The sequence below is a fragment of the Vicugna pacos genome, chromosome 34 (assembly GCF_048564905.1).
Source record: "Vicugna pacos chromosome 34, VicPac4, whole genome shotgun sequence".
NCBI lineage: Eukaryota > Metazoa > Chordata > Mammalia > Artiodactyla > Camelidae > Vicugna > Vicugna pacos.
Genome location: NC_133020.1, coordinates 9,042,209 through 9,061,169, shown reverse-complemented (window position 1 = coordinate 9,061,169; position 18,961 = coordinate 9,042,209). Strand labels below are relative to the sequence as shown.

At 40.9% G+C, this 18,961-nt stretch overlaps 1 protein-coding gene across 1 annotated transcript; it reads right to left on the bottom strand.

Moving 5' to 3' along the window:
- Positions 1 to 335: 335 nt before the first annotated feature.
- LDHB (lactate dehydrogenase B) lies at positions 336 to 18,043 on the bottom strand. The gene is made up of 8 exons (XM_006199923.3): positions 17,907 to 18,043; positions 14,895 to 15,029; positions 8,571 to 8,688; positions 7,181 to 7,354; positions 5,083 to 5,256; positions 3,774 to 3,891; positions 1,993 to 2,116; positions 336 to 710 (listed from the first exon to the last, which is right to left on the bottom strand). The coding sequence occupies exons 2-8, from the start codon at positions 15,021 to 15,023 to the stop codon at positions 543 to 545; spliced, it is 1,005 nt and encodes a 334-aa protein (XP_006199985.1). The 5' UTR covers positions 15,024 to 15,029; positions 17,907 to 18,043; the 3' UTR covers positions 336 to 542.
- Between the last annotated feature and the right edge of the window lie 918 nt (positions 18,044 to 18,961).

Sequence of the window (18,961 nt, the reverse complement as noted above, 5' to 3'; positions counted from 1 at the left end):
CTTGGGATTTTACCACTGTACTGCCATGATGAAAGTCAGGAGACAAAGGCCATATCTTCAGGGAAATTGCTCTGTCTTCCTCTCAGTTTCGCTGTGAAACCAAACCTGCTCTAAAAAAAAATTAAATCCTTTAAGAAAAAGCGGTAACCATAGGCTCAGCAACAAAACCATCGCACATGTTGTGACAAAGAATTGTTGTACTGCTCAGTGGAAGGAGAGAAGATGGAACATAGATGATAGAAATTAGGTAAATTTCTGACACAGGGAAAGAACTATTTGAAAAACTGACGGAGATCTTTCAGAAACCATGAAACAAAGAATTCCAGAGACAGAAGCACACTACGATAGTTAATTTTATTTGTTCAAGGACTCATATTGCAAGCATTAAACCAAGCACAGGCTTTGATTCTGTGAACCCAGATTCACAGATTTAGGAAGATAAAAGCAAACTGTGCCCCACGTACATAGATGAAAACTAAAGGCTCGTGGCTAATCACACTGTAGTTTTTAAGTTTCTACAGCCTAGAACTAGAAGCCAGTAGTCACAGGTCCTTTAGGTCCTTCTGGATGTCCCACAGGGTGTCTGCACTTTTCTTGAGTTGGGCGACCTCCTCGTCCTTCAGCTTCTGGTTGATAACACTGGTCAGTCCCCGAGCATTCAGGATACATGGAAGGCTCAGGAAGACCTCATTCTCAATGCCATACATCCCCTGCCGGACCAAGAAAAGACTCAGATTAAGGAATGAAACCGCAACTAAGAATGATCACAGGTCCTAGGTTAGAACAGAAGGAAATGCTGGAAATTTGGCAAGTGTAAACTCATTCTTTAGTTTTTTTAAATCACGGACAGGCCTGTATTTCCCTAACATTTACATGCTGAGTTAGACTTTATACACAGCATTTACAAATATACATGATGATAAAACTAGAAATTTATAAGAAAGTAATGAATACTTCATCGAACTTATTGACACCTCTCTGCTTTGATAATACGTCTTCAAATTAAATTGCATTCAGTTGTGGTTCTTACTGGGCCTCGTTTCATGAAATCTTCAGTTTCTTAAAATTCTTCAGTTAAGGAGAGAATTTCAGGGGATAGCCGACCTACAAGGTGCAGGCTAGCAGCTGGAAGCCACTCAAAGGTAAGATTCTTGCAGCATCCAAGAATTGTTGGGAAAATAGTACAGTTTCCAAAAGACTACAAGTTTTTCTTAAGTAAATCACTCACAGGATCAATTTAACTGTTTAATTAATTAAATTGTTTAAGTATGAGAATCAAATTACTTTAATATATTTTTCAAAACTTAACTTCCAAAATTTTTGTACATACACCAAAGTAGAGAGAAAACAAATTCCTCTATGTGCAATAAGACTCAGCAATTATCCAATTTTTGCCATACTTGCTTTTAATTTTTTCTTCTATAATATGTTAAGAAAAAAAATCTGACCATGTTTTATCCTCAAATACTTCTTTATCTCTTTTGTGTGTTTCTTTTAATCTACTGCATTTTCCCTTCTTTTTCACCCCTGCCATTGACTTGAGGAAAATGAGTGAGTTATTTTAGACAATGCTTTAATACAATTTTAGTTTTATTTAAAAATGATTTCTACTTAACTGTTCCATAGCTTTTGAATTAAACTATATTTGCTAAGGTATCACGTGCATTACATAAATCAAAATCCATCTATTATTTAATACACCAAATTGAAATGAAACTATAGAATTTATTCAGGTGATCACCTGAGGATGTGTTGACTCAAGAGTTAACATTCAGTTTGCCACATCATACGAGGGAGAAATGTAAAAATATATTCAATGTCTCAGCCTCTGTAAATTCCTTGCCCTTGTTGCCCTGAACTTTTGTTGGAAAGGAGAAGCTTCCATAAAACTTTGACATGAAGAAACAAGTGTGGACTGAGACTTTATCTGGTCCTTCTTAATCTTCCTAAAAAGTACTATGTTAGATATCATATATTTTCCTAATAGTTTACCTTCACCATCGTTGACACTGGGTGAATCCTGGAGAGATTTTTCAACATGGATTCAATGAGATCAGCCACACTTAGTCCAATAGCCCAGTTGGTGTATCCCTTCAGCTTGATGACTTCATAGGCACTAAGAAATAATAATTTTAAAAAATTCATAAAAGAAATCATTGAAACCAGAATCAATAATCATCAAAATCAGACTCTGGGTTTGACTCCTGCTCTGTCACTTAACTGTATAATCTTGAGTAAATAATTTAACCTACCTGTCTCGGTGTCTGCTTTTGTAAAATAAAGATAACAATGGTACCTACTTTCTAAGTTGGTTAAATGAGTTAAAATCATGTAAAACGTTTAAAATTTAAATACTACATGGTAGGTGCTATGGAAATGCTTTGAAAAATTTAAATAGTTTACTGTATAAGTGAGTATTTATAAAGGCCCAGTGGTAAAAATGTACATTTTCCAACCTATCTTATTCATAAACATGAATATTTCCAAAGATATTAATGAAATCAGGACATAAAGAAAGTAAAAGGACCATCACATTTAAAGGCAAAACATACCTTCATTTAAGGTCTCTTGGCGGTCACTAACTATTGTCACCTAAAATACTATGACCAACTAACTTCAGAGCAAAGAGATGACAACCTCGCCTGGCAATATTCTAAGCACAAACTGAGCACTTTGAAACCCACAAAGGCACTTGTACTTGAGAAGCAGGTGGCAGGAGTAACTCGGTATTGGAAAAATTGGGATTTGATGCAATCTATGACTGACTAGAAGACCTGGGGCAAGTTTCATTACCTGGGGGAGCCCTAGTTTTCTCATTTATAAAATAAAGGGTTTATGTTAATGAAATTCTAAAATACTTTCAACTTTTTAAAGAGTTTTTCCCTCCATTTACAGGTCAAATTCTTGGAAAACAAAAAAAGAGCTTGAAAAAGTCATTAAAATTGAGCAAAATGATTCCATATTTGAGAACTCAGTAAGAACTCTCTGCAAGGTTAACATTCGTTGAATGCTCATCAGTGATAAGTATGTGTGCTTTAATCCAACTTTTGTAATAATTTTTAATACCTTATGATTTTACAGATGAGAAAACTTGAGATTCCACTCAAAGGTTAAATGGCTTCCCAAGAATATATGTACAGTTAGACGGGGAGAGGGTATGGCTCAGTGGCACAGTGCATGTGTAGCACGCACAGGGAATGGGGTTCAATCCTCAGGGACTCCATTAAAAAGAAATAAACCTGCCCCCCCCACCCCCAAACAATATATATACAGTTAGTTAATACCAGTGCCGTAACTTGAATCTAAACCTGCATTCTTTATTCTACTCCAAAATGACACTTTATTTTATAATAAACATGAAGCTCATAGAGAGGATAGTTATTAACAAAAAAGTTTTAAAAAAAGAGGGAAAGAAGGTATCTTTGGTTGGGTGTGGAAAGGTAAATAGAGCACGGCTTAAACACTTTCAGCAATCAATCGGTAAGTATTTTGGGCAATTCTGGATTTGATTTCTAAACAAGTCAGCCTTATTTGTCAAGAGGAGGCATTTTGAAAGCCTTTCTCAGTTGTTAATCCCACGTTTTGCTTCTGTTGCTTCTGCAGAAGTTCTCCAGAAAAATGTCTGCTTCCTCTAGGGGGACTAGCCTAGTAGAAGCTCCTCTTGCCTCTTTCAGCTGTTAAGAATTTATCTGAGCAGGAAGCCATGGAGTGTTCTTAATGCTGTCTAAGGAAGATGAAATTAATTGTCTTAAGTCAGGCCCCCTTCCACTGACCTCTCTACCACCAACTTATGCACTTCCTTCCAGTTTTCACTGTCATTGTCCGTTCCCATCTCTGGATTCAGTTCCTGGAGAGAAACACCTGCCACATTCACCCCACTCCACACAGCCACTGTAGAGGGGGAAAAAAAGAGAAAGAAGAAGATGAACATTCTATCTAGCTCTGACACAATTTTTAAAAAATCTTCTGTTAGTTCAGACTTCACCCCCGATCTAAGTTATCCACTTTAACTGCTCCAACAACTGACATAATATTTTTCCCCCAAAAGGCTGACATCTGCCTTCAGACAGCCACACATCTACACATCTGACCTCTTAACTTTCAACCATTTTCGTGAAAATAGAATTGCTGTGTTATACTTACAGACACGGAGGAATTCGTGCCTTTCTCTATGTTTGTGAAATCGTAAGGGATTCTAGTTCGGGACTATCCTCAACTTTTGGGTTTGAGGAATTCTTAACTTTCCGCCTGCTTATTTTTCAAATATAAGCCCCCCCCTCTTTTTTTCCCTAAAGTGAAGTAAAAAAAGAATTCTTGGATAAAACCTGAAGATAATCTAAGTCTAATTACCTCTTCTCATGCCCCAAGTTCAGTCTGTTTCTCAAAAGAAACTCCATGTAACAACAGTGAATTTCTCTGGTCTTAACCAGATCAAATATTTCCTTCCAAGCATGCTCCCAAAGGTGTTGTCCAACCTTGACTAAATCTTTTGGAGGCTTTGATGCACACAAACAGGCACATAAAGGACAGTAAAGCAATGGAATATGCTCTCACAGAGGCCTGGAGAAAGTGTCATAAAACATAAATGCAGGGGAAAGAGTGCCAGAAAGGGCTACAAAAAATAGGCATTTGAACCAGATCCTGAAAAATAAGTATGTGTGCCGCAGGGACCTTTGAAGAACACTGTAGATTCAGGGAATATGAGCAGAGACCTGGGGGAGTTGGGGTGTCAAGGCTGGAGACAGCAATGAAGAGCAAAGCTGCCCTTGGCCAAACAAGACAGCTTTTCATCCATAATTTTGCAAATTCAGGGTAATTGTTGAGAAGACTAGGGCATTTTCATGGTCTTTGATTAAGCCCATGAGATCCATGTAATGATGAGAATGGTTTAATTCTCTTTCATTTCATGGACACAGTAAGTATTTACTTAGTATCAAAGTATCCTGCCACAATTACTTCTCTGTAATGTGAAGTATGTGAGAACATATAAAAATAAAATGTAAAAAGCAAACAAAAAACTCAGAAGGTCAAGAACAATATCATAAGGACACAGTAAATATCTTTTTTTTTTTTTTTTTTTACCGCTTGAGTCGCCATGTTCTCCCAAAATCCATCCGTGGCAGCTGCTGGGATGAATGCCAAGTTTTTCCGCCATTAGGTAGCGGAATCTAGCAGAATCCAGATTACACCCACTTCCAATCACACGGTGCTTGGGTAATCCACTTAGTTTCCAGGTAACGTATGTGAGGATATCCACTAAAAAGTTTAAAAATAATGTATGTGTAAGTAAATCAAAACTGATTTCAACTGATAATGGCAATTAGTGGGTGCCCGGGTTTCCTCTCTCCCACTGCCCCACCCACTCAATGAGATGTGTCCAGAAAGAGGTAAATACTTGACTATTCATAGTTAGGGATAATGGGTTACAAAAGACAAGAAACAACACTTAAGCTTTATATTAAGAGATTGTACCCATTTTACAGATGCCACATTTTTAAACCGTTACTCTATTGTAGGACATTGATGTTGTTCTCAAATTTTAAGAACTGAATTATATATATTTGCTCCTTTAAATGTGATTATTATTAATACCATTACTAAATATCCACTAATCCATGGACAAAGAAAAAAAGATTGTAAAAATATGAAAAATGCAACACTGTGGTTTTTTATTTACAATGTCACTTGAAAGAGGAATACATAAGAACCTTGCAGATTAATTAATTTACTATATGTGGAAAGAGAAACAGTTGAATTAGGTCGTCACTTCAGTTTTTTTCTAATTCTAACACTTTATAACGACTGTCAACATAAACCAAAAGCTATTGGTTACAACATTATAAATTTACTATACCTCAAAAAAAAAAAAAAAAAAAGAAAAGCTGTTGGCTACTAAGGTACCGAGGCCTGCTACTCTGTTTCCCTGGGCCTAAGACACCAGTCAGTAAACAAATGTGATAATAAAAGGTATAAACGTTTTCTATCATTACTTAATGACCTGCTGGTCTAGAGAGGATCATAGCACTTCCAGGCTAAGCTGTAATAAAGGAGGAAGATGCGCACACAGGAAGGCTAGTCTCCACCTCCACCCTCAAATATAGACGCCAGCTGGGATGCTTTCAGGTCATTTTGGCCTGGATGTTATAAACTCTTCCTGGGCAACTCTGATCCAGTAGGAGTGACTCCCTGGAGAGTTAAGACTTTAAAGCTATACCTGGAAAGTTGTATAACCAGTTACTAATGTCTATCTTTGGCATGGGATGGGGCAACTTTTTACGTGCCTGTTGTTTGCCATTCCTGCTCTACGCCTAGCCGCCACTCTATGTTTAAGAGAAGTTTTAGAAGCAAGATTTAAGTATTTAGGAAACTCCAACCCAGGATTGCAGAGAACAGTACTAAAATAACCTCTGGTCATGCTGGCTCCCAACTCTCATTATCCCGAAAATTATCAGGCTCCTCCTGGCTCTCATCACAGTCTTTCTCTATGTGAAGAGTCAGAGGCAGCCAGTTTTACCATTTTATCATTGTGTCCACTATGCTCACCAATCAGTAGTAAGCTTGGTGGCAAATTATAGGCGAAAGTGTGAAATAGAGACTGAATTTTGACTGTTTAGGCTAAAAAAAATGCAATTCTTTCTAACCAGAAGTTTTAAGTCACAGTATTTGGTGTTAAGCACATTTTTATTCATCAGTACAGCCCATTTCTGTCTTTAAACCTGGACTAATTCATGGCTTTCTTAAACTCTTCCAATTCAATCCTATTCAATTTTGAAGAATTTGAGAGATAAGGAGACTAGAATGCATTTTCTGGAAAACAGAAGGTCAAATATGCTAAAATATTCCTTCCCAATTGAAACCATATTCAAATGTTTCATGATGCATGCCAGGATATCTTTATAGAAATTTTTCAAGCTTTTAGACGCCACACAGACCCAGATAAAAGCGAGCAGATGACATTGTTTTATATAAAACTCCTCTCACATTTTTAAACACTGGGCCTGGGACACTGCCATTTGTTTTGCACACATTACTCCTTCGTGGCCAACAACAGAAGACACGTGAATTCCTTCTGCCAGTGAACACCAAAACAGATTTTTAAGTTCAAAAAAGAAATACAGCAAAAAACTTAAATAGTGATTTTAAACAGAACCAATTCTTAAGGCACCATGATAATTAATACCTGGGTTAGAAACCACAATTATGATGCAATCAGGACTGTACTTGACGATCTGAGGAATAATGAACTTGAAGACATTAACGTTCCTCTGCACCAGATTGAGGCGACTCTCCCCCTCTTGCTGGCGAACTCCTGCAGTCACCACCACAATCTTGGAATTGGCGGTCACAGAGTAATCTTGAAGGAGAGGAGAAAAAGGCACTTTACACACAACCCTTCATCAAAACATGCCATATGATACGCTTTAGAAAGCTGAACATTCATAAGCTTCTAGAAGCTAGTGAGAATGACGTCTTCTGCGTTGTAAAGGGGTTGAACTGCAATGCTCGAGGGATGTGGAAACATTCCAACCAGGACGCTGGCTCAGAAAGTGAACCCAGGAAATATAGAAGGCCCTAAATTATGTTTCAGCTAGCAAAGTCAAATTGCTATTGGCTTTAGAGAACACTGGATTGTCGGTGACATAAAGTATAAACAGTGAGTCCAAAGTTCAACAGGCTGCCCTCCAACACAAAAGCAATTTCAGGGTAACTGCAGCCATGTTAATTCAGTTAATGTTAATTCAGTCTGTGAAGGGAAGGAAGCACTTGAGTGTTTGTTCTTGGCTAGAAATTAATTTCTAATACTCAATATTTTAAGGAAGCCTATTCACTTTCAACCGTACGTTTCTCTAGAGAATATTTTATTTTTTTCTTAAGGAAGTGTACCTTTCCCAAATTATATAGACATTGAGATTTCATGTGATCATCAAGACCCAACAGCTATGGATGATTGATATAATTAAACCCCGTTGTTATGTGACTTGACTGTTATTAATACTTTTATCAGTTTTCTCTCCCATAAAATGGAGGCAACAGGGTTACCTCTCGCAGGGTTGCTGTGAAGATGGGACATGCAGCATATTTCACACAGCACCCAGAATGCTAATATTCAACGAGTAACAGCTATTAGTAGTAGTATGGGGAGAAATTACTTCGGAGGCCCACATTTCTCTATCTTTAGGCACAGCCATGCTGTGGTGGGCAGCATCTCTTCCTAAATGTGCTAAATCCAGGACAGAGAATATGAATTTATTTAGCTTCTTCAAGGTACCCAGATTACTTTGTGCAAATTTTTTTTTTTCCAGATTGAAAACATCCCTATTCTCAGGTACGTGTAAACAAGATTCAGGATACAGTTTCCCAAAACGCTACGCATCACATGGATGGAAGGCACGTGGGGCAGGGTTTACAGAGAGGTACCGCTAGTCTTTGTCCTTGAGGATGACTTGGACCCAGAAGGAAAGAAGAAACTGCCAGCACTAGATTCACCAGGATGGAGAGACCAATTTTCTATCAAGGGGTGAGGACATTAACACATTACGTGACCACTTTGGGCACGAAATCACCACTACCTTTATCTGCCACAATTTTGGGTGTCTGAAGAAACAAGCTCCCATGCTGCAGATCCATCATTTCGCCTTTGAGTTTATCTTCCAAAACATCCACAAGAGCAAGCTCGTCAGCCAGAGACTGTGAACACAGAAACGGGTTAGTGCCCTAAGCCACTGGAGGACACCACGGCTCACAGAACCAGCCGGAGAGCCTTTAAAAGGCCAAGTACCAAATTCTAAAAACCGAGAATTGCTGTGGAGTTAGGTGCGCTCCTTAAGCAATTTCAAGATAAAATGTCTCAAGTAATGAATCAGTAATATTTAGGATACCAGTTTTTCAGAATTTCACCTTCTCATTCTCCACTAGCACAGTACAAACTGCTTGAAGAATATTGCAGACATGAATCCAACTTGGTTCAGCAGTGACCTCTGAGTGCACAAGTCTTCACATTAATGGTGGGGGTGTGAAGATGAGACTCAACAGACCCAGAAACAGTCTTGCACGTTGTGTTCACCCCAGAGGTCACCTCCAGTATGGAGGGGTTTTGAGAGGGCAGATTTAGTTTATACCATCAAGAGGCTGAGCTCACTTTAGAGTAGGATTTGAAGCCCTGGTTGAAACTAGGAATCCTCAAGTTGGCTCTGACCAACTCAAATGTCCTGATGGGGAGAGGAAAGAGTTCTGTGGACAGAGGGAGTCGGGGCCTAGTAAATTCTCTAGACACGATCCATCCAAACCTGCCCAGTCTCAGAGTTCTCTTTTTCTATTCCGATTGTCATACTGGACCATTCATCCAAAGTAAATCAACAATCACATACAATCACATACATTCTTCAGCAAGTCCTTGGTCTTTTCTTCTTGGAAAAATGATGGGGGAAGGTGTCTATTTAGTTGTATCTAAATAAGCTTTCAGCTTTTAAAGACAGTTATCTTGGGAGAATCTCATAATTTACAAATGCTTTAAAAAGTAGTTATCCTTCCCATCGAAACATCATCAGAACCCTTGCCTTTACTGGGTTTAGAGCAGTTAGCAAAATGACTAGTGTACTATGACCTATCACACTTAAAAATGCAAATATGTCTTCTAAGAACAGTGTGATCAGCTCTTCAGGTGAAGGGTGTGGATGGGAAGCGTTAAGTAACTGGGGATCAGGAAGCACTTGGAAGGATAAAATAGAATAATCCAGGGTGGAGCTGGAGGGTCAGGGAGGCGTTGAACAGCAGAGGGAAAGCAGAGAGGTGTGGAGGCCAATAAGAAAACCTGACCTAGTTTAGCTTGCCAACAACGGAGGTCCAGCTCCCGGTAGGAGCCAACGGACCAACACTGCCCCCTGTCTCTAGAATCCCCATGGGGAGCTGGCTTCAAGGAGTGTCTTCAATAGGCTGGTTTGTGAGGGTTTCCTTGAGACTCAAGCCTGCCTGTGACTGAATGTGTTCTCAGTTCCAAGCAACTGATTCACTTGCAGACTTCTGAAATGGCTCTTTTACGAGCTGAGGATTACTTGGTAAATACTTTCTCATTTCCATGTACAGTCAAATATTGGCATTAATGTTCACCCATTTTCACTTAACAGGTGTTTTAATGCTTTTACAATGGTTTTGCTGCTCTGCAGCCTCCAACAAGATGACACCCAAGCCTCATTTGTGTCTCGTACGTCCTAAATCCATACAAAAGAACTTATGAACTAACAGTGTGGTCAAGGTCCTGAGCACCAGGAACATCACTCTTATTTTGGGAACATCATGTGTGCGCTGTTGAAGTCAACAGGGCACAACAATTTGGGGCTTAAGTGGAAAAGGATGTCACCGGATCTCAGATCCTGTCTTTTGTTTCAGTGGGTAGAGAATTGGCTGAGAAGCACACACTCAGCTGGCAAGGAAGGAAGAGATCCAACACTTGCAGAAAGTAATTGCAGTGCTGAATTTAGCTGCATCTGCACGACTGAATATCCTCCCAGTGGGAGGCAGGCAAATAGAAGACAGATGACCAAGTACAGACACTTTGGCTTAAATAAATCTCCCCCTGTATTCACATATTGTATAACAGCCTATGAATTGACCATATGCATAATCCACTTAAGCTGTAAATATATTTTTAAATGTTTGATACACCAAGGCTTAGATTCAGAGCAAAAGCAGTAACTTATTAAGGAACAAGGTCAGTTGGAAGCCAAGGACATCACTATTGAAATCTTGTTCTACATACCACAAAGTAAATATCTCTTAATCTAAAATCCTATGTGGACCAGACACAGCCATAACCCATCTCTTGGTCCTCTCAGCTAGTAACTTCCTGCTGCCCATGCCTTAATATCTGAAGGTTGTATTTTTACATTCAGATGTTCAGTCTGCATGACATTTTGTGGGAGGAAAAGGTATAATTCTTTCCAAATAATTAGCTACATGGACAAGCACCATTTTATTCAAAATTTTTTTCTTCTCCTCTGAAATGCCACTTTTTATTAAATACTGTTTGGGCTTTTAGTTTGTTCCATGAACCTGTCTATTTTCATATAAACACCAAATTCTAATTAAGTCCCACTTTTAAGCCAAGTCCTGGACCGCAAACACTACTTTGCATTGTGTGTTATTACATCACTCCTTCTAAGAGACTTCTGATGCTGTGTTCATACCACAGGAATGTGGTTACAGTTAACTGAGTCATAAAGAGACACTCAAATTAAAACCAGTCGGATCAAGCCTAATGGTTGAATGACTGCATGGAAGCTCTGTATGTCAGATCCCTGACAACATGCCGGGATCTCGGCGGCTGAAACACAGAGCTTGTCGTTGGTAGAGGGGCGCAGAAGCCACGAAGAAAGGAAAAGCTTTGATCAAAACTGGACCAAGTGTGTGTGCAGTTTCGTAGTAATAGCACGGATGTTCATTTATTTAATGCATATTTACTATTGAATGTGCCAGGCAATATTCTACTGCTAAGGACCACAGTAATGAACAAATCTGGCAAAGTGCCTGCTCTCATGGAATGTACCAGGGAGGGAATAGGAACTAAGCAGAGATGATTCTGAGGATGGAAGTGCTATAAACAGCATAAGGCAGGGTGATGTTAAAGCTACTGAGAGGATGGATGGACCTAGAGACGATCACACTAAATGAAGTAAGTCAGAGAAAAGACAAATATATGATGTCACGTATATTTGGAATCCAAAAAAACGACAAACTTATTGACAAAACAAAGACTCACAGACAGAAAACAAATTTATGGTTACCAAAAGGAAAGGCAGTGGGCGGGGGTGGGGGGATAAATTAGGAGTTTAGGATTAGCAGATACAAACTACTACGTATAAAATAGATAAACAATAAGGTCCTACTGTATAGCACTGGGAACTACATTCAATATCTTATAAAAACCTATAATGAAAAAGAATACGAAATAGAATACATATATATATAACTGAATTACTGGGCTGTACACCAGAAACTAACACATTGTAAATCAACCATACTTTAATAAAAAATAAATTAAAAAAAAAAATTTAAGTTACTGGAAGGGCATTACCCTGTACTGGATAGTCAGGGAAGGCCCTCCCACAGAAGTGTGATACAAATGATAGGAGAGAGTTGACTCTGATGGTCCAGGGCAGACAATTCCAGGAGAAGGGAAATCAAGCACTAAAAAGATTTAAGTAGCAATGGGCTCGGTGTTTTGAAGAAAAAGGGCAGAAGGGGTGAAGTCAGAGGCAGTACCACCACCTTGCACTGGAAGGCGCCCCCGGAATTGTGCACCTGCCTTGCTCTGAGAGTCAGGCAGGGAGTCACCCTGCCAGACCACATTTTATGTATGCTTGTCATCAACGGGCGCTGTGACACCATCGGAAAGTTTTAAGTAGGGGAGCTACTATTTTTATAAACGCTCACTAGGTTGGCAGTGAGGATGGGGAGAGTGGGCAAAGAAGCAGGAAACACCCGAGTCTTTGTAATGGTGGGACAGTGGGCTGGGAGCCTCAGCTGCCTTCCCGGGCCCACTCATCTCTAACCTGGTGCCCTCGCTTCACTCACTTTCTGGGCCCAAGCAGTGTGACCCCTCTGAAAAGCACACTGGTGACGGGCTCAAAACACTGGATCTGGCTCCGCTGGTCTCTGAGCTCTTAATCCAGGTGCTTAATCTTTCTGAGTTTCTTTTTTCTTTCCAACAGTCCCCTAGAGATGTCACACCCCCTAGAACTTCTGGGTAACACACGGACATCTAAGTACCACTGTTATTAGCTCCCTTTCTGATTAAACCAGTGGGGTTTATAATCCTTATTGACTATTACTAGCAATTTTGACTTTAAGATTAAAGTCCCCATTAAGATTAAGATTTAAAACACTTTTAATTAGTAAAATGGTCTTTGGACAAGGCAGTCCAGCCCTCACAGCAGCTAAATTGGATGACTCCTACTGTGTTAGAAGCCGGGTCTGTTCCCTCGAGCACCTGAATTGGGCCAAAGTATTATATAACCGCAGACCAAGTTGCATTTAAATTATTTACCAAAGAGGAGAGATACTCCTTATAGTCATGATGGCTCAGAAATAGTTCCCTGAAAAGTCAAAATTTTGAGATTAGCAAGAGGAATGAAAAATCTCCGGCTAGTCCTTTATTAGCACGTTTAATATGTTGTTAATTGCCCCAGTACTAGCGTAGAATAAAGAGAAGCTGCAAGTCACCAGAAGAGTTCAGTGCCTTGGAAGAGTTCAGAGCTCTGTCACCACCAGCTGTGTGGCCACAGGCAGGCCCTTCATCCCTCTGAGCCTCGGCCACCTCCACTGAACACGGGACACAAACAGTTCCCCATCTTGAGCTTGTTGTTTGAAATGAAGCATTTTAGTTAAAACACGGTCCATAATAAATACTTAAAAAGAAATGTAAGCTTGACTACTTTTCACTTCTCCTGCTATGACCAGTGAGCACTAAATTGAGACGACAAATTCCCTGTGATTTGGGAAACCACACCCACAATCACGGGCACCTAGTCAATTCCAGCGAGTTTTAAAAAAAAATGCAAAGGAACAGAACTTTCATTGGTGCGCACTAGAGACTTTGGTTGATTTCCTGATGACTTTTTCACAGGCAAGATTCAGAATTTGTCCCTTTAGAACGTAAGCTTTGTAAAGAGAGGGATGTTTGGCTAGGTGTCACTCAAGCAGCCTTCCCATACAATACAAAGGGACAGCTCACTCCACTGGGCTAAGGCAGTGGCGTTTGGTGGGAAGGGGCTCCCCCACCACCAAAAACATTTAAGACAGCCTTCAGAAAGAACCAGGATGAGTTCAGTGAGGGAACGCCAGAATATAGGAGGCAAATTAAAAGTCTACGGAGGTTTATGGGGAAAATACAGTCACGAGGAGAGGAAGGGGCTAGTAGTGTGGTATCAGTGTTAAATCTCCTGATGTTGATCGTTTGCACTGATTATGTGAGAATATGTCCTATTCTGAGGACATGTACTCTGACAGATAGACTGAAGGGTATGCTTGCATTTATTCTCAAATCATTCAGAAAAAAGTCCGCACACACACACAAATACATTAAGAATTGGTAAATCTGAGTGAAGTAATTATGAAAGTTCTACCTTATTTGTTAACTATTCTTGCAAATTTTCTGTAAATTTTGAAATTACTTCAAAATGAAACTATTGGGTAGAAGTTTAAGGGAAATAATAGGACATTTCCACGACCTTAAAAAGCCACTGTGCAGACTATGTGTTAATTATAAAGGGCAAAGGGATCTTTGCAGGGGAGAAAGCTTGCAGTTAGCACTTCACCCAGAGGATTCTTGGGCACTGCCAAAAACAAGTCAAGCTAGACATTACACGCCTCCTGATGTGGGGCGGCGTGAAGGACACACCATCACCTGATCATAAACTCAGCCCCAAATCTCACCTGATCCTTATCACAAGGAAACATCAGACCAACATAAACTGAGGGATGCTTTCAAAAACTGACGGGGACTCTACAAAAATATAAACATGAGACAAGGAAAGGTTGAGTAAGGTCCAGATTAAAGAGCAGAGATGACAAGTATGTAAAATACATGATCTTGGACGAGGAGTGACAACAGCTATAAAAGGCATGCTTTTGACAATTGGAGAACTTTTAATCTGGGTACCGTATATGAGGTAATAGCATTGTATCATCATCAAATTCCCTGAGTGTCGTAATTCAACTGTGTCAGCAAGAATGTCATTCTCTCAGGAGATACAGGCTCACGTATCAAAGAGTATCATGATGTCTACAACTTATTTCAAATTATTCAGGAAAAAAAAAGAAACCTTTAAAGATACAATAAAACCCTCAAGTGCCACAGGCCGAAACTGTCTATTGGGCATGGCGTTCCTGAAAGGTACCTTTCCCAGAATGCTGATGGCACACGCCATGCCAACTTGTCCAACACCCACTACAGTGATCTTATTGTTGGGGACCGTCGCCTCTTCTTCTGCAACTGGTGCAATCAGTTTTTCCTTAAGAGTTGCCATTGTGCACTGAAAGAAAAGAAAATATTATACATGCATCCACAGTGAACCATAAATGGAAACAATCCTTATGTTACTTTTGCATTAAGCTACTATATATGAAATAGATAAACTAGGTCCTACTGTATAGCATGGGGAACTATATTATCTTTTAATAACCTATAATGAAAAACATGAAAAAGAATATGTATCACTGAATCACTATGCTGTACACCAGAAACACAACATTGTAAATCAAATTCAAAATTTAAAAGATTTAAGAAAATAAAATAAAATGAACCCAATGATATTCTAGAACACAGAATATATGTTAAAGAACCATGTGATTCATTCAAAGTATTTAATCAAAACAAAAAACCTCTATGAAGCCCATTAGAATTTGGTTTGTTCAGCTTCTGAGTTTTTGGTAGTATTTAACAAAGTTGCAACAATTTTGTGGTTACTCATTTACTGGCTAAAAATCATGAATATTTATATTTAAGTTGTCTGATTTGTTTCTACACTCTCTATAAAGTATTTAAGGGTAACAAGATAGGGCTCAGTATTAACCCATATGTAAGCTTGGTCTCAAAGAATGGCCAGTTATAATATAATTTTTATTACCTACGGTTATTATCACTCTTAGAAGATAAGGACCCTTTATCACTATCACTTATTACCACTCTTAGAAGATAAGGTTCTTCTATTTTCTTCTAATTAAGTCTCACTTAAAATTTGTCACAGTGTACTGAGCATACAATGTGTGCTTAAATACAGTGTCAAATGTTTATGCAAAATCTGAAAAAAAAATATATATATTACTCTGAGTTCCTTTTAGTGCACCTTGGAAGCTTATTGGAATGTGGGCAGATACTTAATACATTTGGGGGGGGTGGGGGGGCACCTTAGGAGAATATCAGCCTTTGAGTCAGTTTCTTTCTAGTCATTAAAGAAAAAAATATTAAGAAATTGTAATGTTAGAAAATATTTATACAGTAACATCAAATTTATCTATGCCATCAGATAATTAGGTGAGTTTTCTGGATAACTAAAACAAATGGTAAAATTTACTGTATTACCTTACCTTCTTAAACAAAGAGAGGGTACAGATCACGAACAAGCCCTACCTTCAGAATCAAGCTTCATTTATAATTACATCCTGATATAATGTCTATTGTTTGTGCCTGCCTTTTACTTTTAATGCTAGACCGTCAGAAGACACTGTCTCTCTTTCCAATTGTACCCCTGCCTCCCAGTCTGGTTTTTTGTTTCTTTCATGCAATGAACTAAGTAACAAAACCTAGTGTAGTAACTGTATATGTTAAGTAAGAGTTAGGCTCTGAGCTGGAATAAAGTACTTGAATTCGGAGACAACTGCTTAACAACTATTTTGTTCTATAGTTAGACAACCTTAACAGGTCACACACGTCCTACACCTTGAGCAGAATCAGAAGAAAGAATCCTGCTTCTCTTGTTGAAGAAAGACACAAATGCAGTGTTTCTTCACCATGTTATTTTCGTTGGTTGGTGTAAGATCCTTTAGGTATACAGAGGAGCCAGGAAAGCAGTGGAAAACCCAAATCCAGAAAGACTGTTACAGAAACAGATTAGTTGTTCAGATAGATCTTTCAAACTATCCGGGGAATTTCAGAAATGACGATGTAGAGGCTTGAGCCAGTACAGATTTCCTTTCAGACCTTTCTGGAGAAAAAAATGATTAAAAATATAAATTTTTCCTTAATAGGGGTTCTTTGATAGGAGTTGTAAGAAATTAGTCAAAGTGATGTAAAAAAATTCCTTTTTCCTTAATAGGGGTTCTCTGATAGGAGCTGCAAGAAATTAGAAGAAAATGTTTTATGTTATACATAGGCCTGTCCCAAGATCAAAGTGGTGGCTTGTAAGGAAAAGGAATGATAAATGGGGTAAAAAACAACCTCCTATTCTTGGTCCTTTACATCCCTATCACCCTGCCCCTTTCGTAGATCTAAATCATCAGAAACGAACCCGTGCCTTACGTTCAGGAACAAAGATCCACTTTGCAGACCATCTCTCAATGCGAACCTTTTCAAGAGCCCAGTCTCGCCGTCCAATTCCTCCACTAAAAAGTGCGGCTCTCGGCCGCCCCCTGCCGCCGCGCCGCGCTGCGCTGCGCTGCAGCCGGCACTGCCCGCCACCCACGGGCCACCTCTTCCTCTCCGCGCCCGCCGCGCAGAGCGCAGGTCACAAGGGGAAGCGGCAAGCACACAGCTCCTCGGAGAAGGTCTCTAGAGGGGAAGGTCTAGGCCTTCCTCACTCTCGACTCCAGGGAATGGCAAATAAACAAAGCACCCGAAGCATCAAGAAAAGAGGCCAGCGATGAACCGGCCCATCGTTCTGGGAAGAGGCTGGCGTGCAGGGCCAAGCCCTCAAGTCATGCTTGACCCTCATCCCGGCAGAAGTCGGGGCCTTCCTCCATTCCCGTGGTTGCAGACGCCGATACCCAGGCTCACGATCCGCCAGGCTTGCCGGGTCACCTGGCTCCTCCTCCCCCACCCCCGGCTCCACCAGCACGTGTCCGGGGCACCGGGGGTGATGTGGCCGCCATGAGCCCATCAAGGACACGGAGGGCCTGGGATTTAGCTGCAAATGCGACAAGTCTGTTCCCCGGTCAAGCAAGGCTGGCGGTGACCCCCGGCGCGCGGCGGACAAAGCCCGGGGAGGGATCGCAGCCCCTCTGCTCCGCCCCGCTCCGCAGCCGAGGGCACGGCCCGCCGCCCCCACCCGAGTCCGGATGCTCAGGGCCACAGGCCCGGGAGCGCAGATGTCCTTCCTGGTCCTTCTCCCCGTCTTGCTACACAAGGGTTTCCCTGAACCTCCCACCTGGGTTTGCCTGAGAGCCAGGATTGAGGGTCGCGAGCTGAAACCTACCAGGGGAGAGAAAGTTCCCAAGACGGCTGTAAGGGTGGCCCGGAGAAGACAATGTCAGCAGCGTGCGTCTCCTCCGGCGCAGGATCCGCAAAGAGGCAGGAGGAGGCGGGGCCCACCCCTCGGCCGCCTCTCAGCTTTCTTCATTGTGATTGGAAACCCGAGCACCGCCCCCCGCTCCCCTCCGCTCGCTCAATCCCCTTCAAGGACAAGGGCTCGAGGGTGCCCACCCCCCGCCTCGGGCCCGCTGAGGAGGTCACCTTACGGCCGCTAAGGCGGCCTGGCTCGCAGCCGGTCCCCCCACCCCCCAAGTTTACAGGCTCCTCCACATAGAGGCTGCGTTATGTCTAAAACCTGACCAGCTTCGACTCTTCCGGAATCTCCCGCGCTGGTTCAGATAAATTTAGTTCAGACAGAAATAAATGTCTATTTTTGCGTTCCGGGTCGCTCTGTGAGGACCACTGTGTTGAGCTCCGTGAGATGCGGGTGATGCGTTCCCCTGCGTAGTACTGCTGCTCCTGGATGTTTTTAAAAATAAAACTGAATTTTCATTTCTCCTCCTCTACCATGCAAGTTCGTTTGATGCAGCAGGGACTGGTGGGTTTTTCCTACCTGGATTCAGCAAATATGCAAATAATTACTACTTGCCTGTGAAACTAGTGAAGCCTAGTGCCAGCCTTCTGAAGTTCCTGTAAGATGCCGTTTCTCTGTTAGTCCCTGAGCGGCTCCGGAGCTGCATGTCGCCATTTATCTCTGGGTCGCCAACACCCAGCCCAGGGCCTGGTGCCTCAATACAGTGTGAATGAATGAAGGACAAATGAATGATTAAGCAGGTGAAGTTATCCTAAAGATTTGGTGCTCGTGTGTGAGTGTGACTGTGTGTGTGTGTTTTAAAATGCTATGAGGTATAGCAATCTCACAAACTCCTTGTATTTTAAAGGGAGTTCTTTTGTTTGTTTGTTTTTTCCTAGTGTGATTTAGTTATTTGGTCATTTTTGGTAAATGACTATTAATCCTATGCCTTAATTTCATCTCAGGGCCAAGCATGGGATGTACAA